Source organism: Phalangium opilio, unplaced genomic scaffold, assembly GCF_054372755.1.
Source record: "Phalangium opilio isolate 3A_F unplaced genomic scaffold, DU_Popi_V2 ptg000528l_1, whole genome shotgun sequence".
In the NCBI taxonomy this organism is placed as follows: Eukaryota; Metazoa; Arthropoda; class Arachnida; order Opiliones; family Phalangiidae; genus Phalangium; species Phalangium opilio.
In genome coordinates, this window is record NW_028324242.1 from 1,157,334 (window position 1) to 1,166,547 (window position 9,214).

General features: G+C 35.7%; 1 protein-coding gene across 1 annotated transcript; it reads left to right on the forward strand.

Annotated features, from left to right (window-relative positions):
• Window positions 1-6,016: 6,016 nt before the first annotated feature.
• On the forward strand, window positions 6,017-8,152 carry LOC149588937 (uncharacterized). The gene is made up of 4 exons (XM_089861991.1): window positions 6,017-6,370; window positions 6,590-6,795; window positions 6,862-7,151; window positions 7,216-8,152. Exons 1-4 carry the CDS (start codon window positions 6,282-6,284, stop codon window positions 8,062-8,064), a joined length of 1,434 nt encoding a protein of 477 aa, XP_089718117.1. The 5' UTR covers window positions 6,017-6,281; the 3' UTR covers window positions 8,065-8,152.
• Window positions 8,153-9,214: the final 1,062 nt, after the last annotated feature.

The window sequence follows — 9,214 nt, forward strand, 5'->3', positions numbered from 1 at the left end:
ACACTTTATATCTCCATAATGCTTTACACTCGTAACAACAGTCTTACTAACCTCAAATCAACTACCCTTCACTGATTGCCTATCTAACTTCTGTCTTAGCTGTGACGTCACATAAGAAGGTGACGTCTCGGTTGACGAATAAAAAGTAGTTTTGTTTACAACTTTACATTGAAGGAGATAAAAATGGCCGAATTTCATGTTGATAAACGAAATCAAGCTGTGCAATTAATTTAGATACACGGGAATTGAGAACATACCAAAATCAGATAATTTGAAAGTAATAAATAGATGAAAATTAATTATTCTGAATTAATATTAAAAAATAAAAATTATTTTCAATAAAATACATACTTGATGTTATAATTACACAAGAACGAAACATCGACAGCCCTAAGCCTTTGGAGAATGAAAATCTAGCAGACAAATAGGCCGCCTGATACCGCGGAGAACTTAAAGAACTATATTTGCAGTAAATTGGTTAAAAGCTGTGTACTTGCGCAAAGTTTTCGCGGTTTTCTTGAGGTTGGTCGGACTCTCGTTACCAAAGCAGGCTCTAATGTCTCCCTTCTCTCTTATTCCCTTCTGATAATACCAAAGCTAAATTGTAGCTAGACGCACTGTTACTCAGTGCGCACGATAAAGAGAATAAAAACTATGTAGCTTAGCCCTACTAGCCTAATTGCCACCATGATCTTTTCTTCAATTAAAAAATCTTAACCTGATTAATTAAGAGTGTATTTAACTTTCGGCTCACTCTGAACCGTTGATGTCTCTTCATTTCAGACACGAAAATCAAAACCCAAAGTTTACTTCACCTCAGGCCTCACTTATTTACTTTTAATTTCATTAAGCCTATTGCGGGTAATACTAGATATACCCGCCAGAGTCTAGATCTTAGCTTTCTTCATGAAATCACTAAACCAAGGAATATTCTATATACAGATGTAGTATAGCTTAAGTAATATATAAACAGCCATTTCAAATAACAATATTAAAAGAAATCTTTGGAATATCAAAATGAAACAGAGCTTTAAAGCTACAAAAGTACAAAACGCATCATAATTACGAAAAGTGTTTCCACATATTCACTTTATATTATGGATAAAGGGAATATTATGGTTCTGTAGGATTTCTTTACACATCAAAACAAAACGAACTTCTAACGCAGCGCACTAGTGTAACAACGGACGGACACACACAGGCAAAAACATAGACTGCTTTTTAGCTCTTTCCGTATTAATTTTGAATTGAGAAACAAGATTATCTTAAATATTAAAATAAATATAATTAATATTTAATATTTTCTTCGTTAGTTATTCGCCTTATTGAACGTTACATCGTTTTAAAAAAGAACCATTAAACATTCTTGAAAGACTTGACTAATATTGACGTTTGAAATGAAGCATACTGCGGTTGCTCGCCTTACTCAAATAGGTAGTATATAAGGGTGTCGAACTACAGCTAAAAGCAAGAACAACCGCAATTGCGAAAACCTTTGGTGGACAACCCACCCTAGGGAGGCTAGACGTTTCTCGTAACCCTAGCTGATCGCCGCGAATGTCTTAAACCAAACGATGACTATGGAGTTAGAAGCCAATAAGACAGATTGGTGTCTATGTGGAATAGACGGAAGACCAGTAGATGGTGGTGTTTAGAAGCCAGTATGTACAGACTGGTGTCCAAGTGGGATGGACGAAGACCAGAAGATGGTGGTGATTAGAAGCCAGTATGTACAGACTGGTGTCCAAGTGGGATGGACGAAGACCAGAAGATGGTGGTGATTAGAAGCCAGTATGTACAGACTGGGGTCCAAGTGGGATGGACGAAGACCAGAAGATGGTGGTGATTAGAAGCCAGTATGTACAGACTGGTGTCCAAGTGGAATGGACGAGGACCAGAAGATGATGATGATTAGAAGCCAGTATGTACAGTTTGGTGTCCGTGTGGAATGGACAAAGACCAGAAGATGGTGGTGTGAGAACTCAAGTAGAGGAGCCATTTCCGAACCTGTGAATGCAGTTCGGAAATGGCGAACACGTTTGCTCCGATTTGGAAACTGCGAACGCGGTCACGTGGGTGTAACAACAGACACACACACAAACAAACACACCCACAAACAGACACACACGATCGTTACAGAACCTCTCCGTGACATACGTCACTCGGAGAGGTAAAAACAACAGTTAACTCCGCCGTCGCGAAAGAATCGTCTGCTTGGACTTTTAAAATAGAGTGTCACTATTCTCACCCCCGGGTAGAAATAGGCGGAAGCCTATTCCTACCCTTGGTGAAAATAGCGTAGAGGCTATATCCACCCTACCACGTGACTAAGAATTTAAGTAAGGACCGCGGTAGGGTGAAATTAGCTTGGCTGCTATTTTCACCGCTCGGTGAAGTCATGGACGGTGAATCTAGAGGACCAGCAAAGGCTAGCCTTCCACTGTATAAAATTTTCTTCCCCGCTCTTCGATCAGCTCGATGCGCGTGAACGGAGTCGTTCAAGGTTATTTCTATCACGTGATCCAGGAATTCAAAAATGGCGACCGATTTTGCTGCTCCTACTTGATATAGTGCGGTCTCGTTAGTAAACTTCCAATTAAATATAAATATATATTTAATTTATTAATAACACGCTTTGGATAGTTTTTGGCGTTAAATACTAACCTTAAAATGCCGAAAAACAAACGGTGTATGTATTCGTTGTGTCTTAATAACTCTGATCCCGCTAAGCCTCGGGTAACATATCCCAACTTTATTCCCTTTCCCCGGCCCAGAAAAGATCTTGACAAATGTAAACAGTGGATTTTGGCCTGCGGGCGTTTTGATAACCAATTAGACATTGAAAAAATTGCCAAAAAATCTTATTATATATGTGAGGAACATTTTATTGGGGGGAAGGGACCAACGCCGGAAAACCCAAACCCTGTACAGTTTCAAGAAACTTCGGAAACCTTGAAGTTAATGGTAAGTTTGAGTTTCTCATTTTTATTTGTGAAAAGAAATTAAGTCACAATTTTTAATTGGCATGCAGAATCAGTCATGGCCATCGTTAAATGAAGAACATTGTCAATCATTGAATACAAAAAGTGTTGAATGTACTTCATCTGAGTGCTTGGAAGTTAAGGACGGAGTTAAATCTAAGGAAATTATGGAATATGACAATGTTATCTGCATATCTGAGGAAGATATTTCTATCTCCAAAGAGGGACAAATTAGCAGCTCTGCCAGTTTGAATGGCACATTTAGTGACAAGTATTACAGTGAAAATCATGCTGATCAAGAAAGTGTTCTAAATTCAACTATGATTATAAATAGCTCTAATGTATGTAAATCCTTCGATTTTTACTGATAACAGTCTTTACAGGGAAAACTTTATTTACTTTTCAGGTTAACTCTGTGCATTTTGAAAGTAGTTTTCATGACAATGTTATGGAATTTAGTAAACAAGTCAGTTCTCAGACTCTCGCTGGAAAATGTATTCCTAAAAATTGGGTCTTGGTTACTGTTGATGGTGGCATTGCTTTAACAATTCAAAACATAGAGAAGGGACTAATAACTAAATCGTATGTTTTAAAAGATTGTGAGGCCAGTGGCATTCTAAAAATTAACGGGAAAATTATACCTGAAAACCATCCTTTAGTAAAATCGTTGCCTGAAATTACTAGTGTAGACGCCCTATTTAAACTCCTCGATGCTGTGAATTCATTTCCACTATGTACTGGTATTATTCAAGAGGAACTTCAGAAGCACTTTGCTACTAAGGAAAAAACTGCGGGCTACATAAACAAATTTGACGAGGCTGTTCATTCAATAGCATGTAATATAGTTTTGAGTCAGCATAAGAAACAAAACAAAATTAACTTGGAAACTAAAGATTTATGTGAGCCATGCACAAAATACCGCAGAGTTTTGATAAATAGCATTATTCGTCAGAGGAAATCCAATTCGACCAAACATGGCGAAAGAAGAAATTGTTACTTACCACGAGACAAGTTAATAAAAAAGTTAAAAACTAAATCTCAAAGAGTTATAGACCATAGGAAAAGAATCAAGAAAATCAAAAGTAAGATTAAGAAGGATAGCAAACTGTGTGGCCAATATTTCCACGACAAAGACAGCAAATTCATCGCAGATAAGTTAGAAGAGCAAAAGAAAAGTTTGCCTAAAAATTCCTTTAAGAGATTATTTGTGGAACAGCAATTAGCGATTATGAGAACAAAAACAAAAAGGCAGCGTAGGTGGCACCCTAAAATCATCAAGTGGGCTATTCATCTGCACAAAAAATCCTCCTCCGCTTACAATGCTATGCTTACGAGTGGAATTTTTGAATTGCCATCCAAACGAACCTTGTACAATCACAGTTCACATGTTGGACTTAACTCGGGATTCAGAGAAGAAAGTTTAATTCAGGCAACGGAAATGTTTAACAAAGCTTGTCCTGAAGAGCATCAAAAATTCGTTTCAGTTATTTTAGATGAAATGAAGATCAAGGACGACATCATTTATCGAGCTAGTACAGGCGAGCTAGTTGGCTTTAGTAATTTGGACGACACTGGGAATGAAATTTTAAAAATAAGAAATCAAGGTGATGATTTACCAGAAGTAGCAACGCACGTCTTACAAGTAATGATTAGAAGCATTACTGGTAATTTTAAGTATCCGCTTGCATATTTCCCTTGCAAGGACATGAACTCGGATAGCCTTCATCGAATCATTTCAGAAGCAATATCAAAATTAGAATTTAATGGCATCAAAGTGTTAAGCGTTATTGGTGATGGAGCAAGCACAAACCGTAAAATGTTTCAAAACTTCGTTCAGGATGGTTTTCGGTGGAAAAATATATATGCCTGCGATGAAGATCGGTATATATATTTTATATGTGATCCCCCTCATCTTTTGAAGACAGCTAGAAATGGAGTTAGCAATAGCAACTTTCATACCAAAACAAAACATCTAATCAAGAACGGGCAACCAATTTTGTGGACGCATCTTTTAAATTTATACGATTTAGATTACCAAAGAACTGTTAAACTTGTGCCGAAACTAACAAGGGACCATTTATTTTTGGATTCACACTCCAGAATGAGAGTTGGCCTTGCAGCCCAAGTTTTCAGCGAAGCAGTGGCAAATGCGCTAGAATTTGAGTTTGGAGATGTGTGCCGTGAAACTGTGAAACTAATTAGATTAATGAACAAATTTTTTGACTGTATGAATTCAAGAAATTTCAAAGAAGGAATTTTGAAGCGTAATCCCAACTTGGCCCCCTTTTCTAATGAAAATGATGAAAGATTAAAGGTAGGTTAATGGTTTTTTCACACAAGTTAGATAGACAAAAACAGAATCTTCTCTTATTTAGTGGCTGGAAGGACCCTTCTTACAGTATTTTGAAGAGTGGCAAATGGAAGTTGACAGATTGCCTAAAACCGTTAAAGCAGCTGATAGGAACAAGATGTCTCTAAGTAGAGAAACTGTTCTGGGTTTACAGATGACAGGTAATATAATTATGTTTATGGGTAAAAACTATATTAATAATAACAATAAATCTTCACGTGAAATTTTCAGCCAAATCAATTCCTGCTATAATTCGATTTGTACTAAGAAAAAACGCTAGGTTTGTGCTAACAAACCGTTTAAATCAAGATTGTTTAGAACAAGAATTTGGCAAACAGAGAGGTTCATGTGGAGGCAATAACAATCCTGATATTTTACATTATGCGCAAAACATTGACCGATTCAAAGATTTGGATGAAATTATTAAAGCTCCTCAAACTGGAAACACTTTTATCGAAAATTAATGGAAAGGCTTAATTTTTTTGGCATTTTTTTTTTAAATTTAGTAACTCATTAATGTGTTTTATCACAAGCAGTTGAAAAATAAAATTTTTACAAAATCATTTTTCTTGAAATTTGTTTCAAAATTTATTAACGCATTAATGCGCTATATCACAAGTTGAAAAATAAAAATATCACAAAATTGTTTTTCTAAACTAAAAAAATATCACAACCATTACGGTCCTGGACTATACCCTTTACTTTAAGGGGTAGCGTAAAATCTTTCCTAATCACAGTTAGATTTTTATCTTTGGCGTTTCCTGAAGCTTTCTTGTTTTCCTTGCACTGTTTCAACCCTTTCCGCAAACTTGCCTGCGATCTTAAATTTTCATTCTTCTTCCCATGGGTACGGACGGTGAATCTAGAGGACCAGCAAACCCCCTCGTTTTCCAACCCCGTATACCGATCAAACTAGAGGGAGTCCTTCAAGGCCATTTAAGAAAATCAAAATGGCGCGTGTGTTTAGGTCGCTTAGGTTCGAGGGCGATAAGAAAAGACCAAGAAACGTTCCACATGAGGATCACCTATATTCTAAAAGGTAATTAACATTAATGGCTTGCAATTTTACAAAGTGCTAAACTAAATACATTAGTTTTAAATAACATAATAGCCTAGATCTGTTAGTTATTATCTCCATTTCATTAAGCCTTGGTTCATATTTTATACAAGAACTCCCCCAACTCAGGCAGACATTCAGATTGTTTTTAATCTTGTTTTAATTGAAACTTGAAATTTAAGCATATAATTATATTTAAAGGCCAGAAAACAAGCTAGAGGAGCTGGAAATAAATGAAAATATAGATTTAGTTTTAAATCTTCCTCAACCTGACGAACATTCTGCAGTATTGTGGACTAATAACGAGCTTAGCTTGAAATTCAAAAAACCATATGTTCTTGTTCGGGAAAACATAGCAGTGCAAAAATCTCCTCCCAAGAAAAGAGTAAAGGGAACCCCTAAGTCAAGTAATGCTTTATTAAACATTTTGTTCCAAACTTTAGGTATATAATTGATAATGTTATAATACCTAGGAATTTCACAAAAAGAGTTCCAAGACTATTTGGTGACGAGCGTGGGGAAGTTGTCTCTATTACGAAAATATAATGAACCACGAACGGTGATTGAACTAAGATTAGTACTAGAAGATTTTAGTTGTGCGGTTAGAGACAAGAAAATCCCTCCTTGGGATAGAGGTTTTGAAGCTTTAAGTGATTTAACATTACGAGAAGCTAAAGGATTTTGGACAGATGCTCAACTACTACAGTCAAATGAGAAGATACTAGAGGATGCAATGTCATATTTATCTTCATTTGCCCCTCCTGTGAGGTGTTTAAGCTAATTGTTCTTATTCAAAAATTAATATTTTTTTCTATAAATTACTGCAGATTTTTGCTTGCGTTGACTATCACTTAAGAAAATACTGTGCTGCAGAGCTACTTAGACACCTTTTAAATTTGTTAGAAATACATGTAGAAAGAGTAGAAGTGGAATTTCAAAAGGAATCCGACAGTCTTAAAAGCATAAATGTTCCTGTCAAGTTTGACACTAAAGAAGTTCTCAGAAAGCTTCAGATATTGTACTTTGTTGCTGGCTCGACAGTTAATTCTATTTGCAAAAGCAAAGCGATAGCGCGGGATTTTAATCTTAGAGATAGCCTTGCTATTAAAGGTGCAGGAAATGACATTAAACAGTATCTATCCGAGGAGTTACCTAACTTGGAAATTACTAGCTGGGTTATGTTGAATGATAGAGGGGGCCTGCTCTATGTCAAAAAGGGCACGTTTATTTTTTTCCAAACAATTGACAAAATAATAAACAAATTTTACGATGGAAAGACCCTCGCAGATAATAATCCAAGACGAAGGGAGGAGGCAAGAGATGCTGTTATTAAAAATGACACTGTGAAGGATAGTTGGAAGACTTTATTACAGTGTTCTGAAGTTCCTAATGGGAAAGAAGATTTCGTTCTAAGGAAACTGACTGAAAGTTATCTAAAATTGAGGGGCAATGGATTGCAACTATATTTACGAGCCAAATATTTTGGGAAGAAGAATGAAAATTTAAGATCGCAGGCAAGTTTGCGGAAAGGGTTGAAACAGTGCAAGGAAAACAAGAAAGCTTCAGGAAACGCCAAAGATAAAAATCTAACTGTGATTAGGAAAGATTTTACGCTACCCCTTAAAGTAAAGGGTATAGTCCAGGACCGTAATGGTTGTGATATTTTTTTAGTTTAGAAAAACAATTTTGTGATATTTTTATTTTTCAACTTGTGATATAGCGCATTAATGCGTTAATAAATTTTGAAACAAATTTCAAGAAAAATGATTTTGTAAAAATTTTATTTTTCAACTGCTTGTGATAAAACACATTAATGAGTTACTAAATTTAAAAAAAAAATGCCAAAAAAATTAAGCCTTTCCATTAATTTTCGATAAAAGTGTTTCCAGTTTGAGGAGCTTTAATAATTTCATCCAAATCTTTGAATCGGTCAATGTTTTGCGCATAATGTAAAATATCAGGATTGTTATTGCCTCCACATGAACCTCTCTGTTTGCCAAATTCTTGTTCTAAACAATCTTGATTTAAACGGTTTGTTAGCACAAACCTAGCGTTTTTTCTTAGTACAAATCGAATTATAGCAGGAATTGATTTGGCTGAAAATTTCACGTGAAGATTTATTGTTATTATTAATATAGTTTTTACCCATAAACATAATTATATTACCTGTCATCTGTAAACCCAGAACAGTTTCTCTACTTAGAGACATCTTGTTCCTATCAGCTGCTTTAACGGTTTTAGGCAATCTGTCAACTTCCATTTGCCACTCTTCAAAATACTGTAAGAAGGGTCCTTCCAGCCACTAAATAAGAGAAGATTCTGTTTTTGTCTATCTAACTTGTGTGAAAAAACCATTAACCTACCTTTAATCTTTCATCATTTTCATTAGAAAAGGGGGCCAAGTTGGGATTACGCTTCAAAATTCCTTCTTTGAAATTTCTTGAATTCATACAGTCAAAAAATTTGTTCATTAATCTAATTAGTTTCACAGTTTCACGGCACACATCTCCAAACTCAAATTCTAGCGCATTTGCCACTGCTTCGCTGAAAACTTGGGCTGCAAGGCCAACTCTCATTCTGGAGTGTGAATCCAAAAATAAATGGTCCCTTGTTAGTTTCGGCACAAGTTTAACAGTTCTTTGGTAATCTAAATCGTATAAATTTAAAAGATGCGTCCACAAAATTGGTTGCCCGTTCTTGATTAGATGTTTTGTTTTGGTATGAAAGTTGCTATTGCTAACTCCATTTCTAGCTGTCTTCAAAAGATGAGGGGGATCACATATAAAATATATATACCGATCTTCATCGCAGGCATATATATTTTTC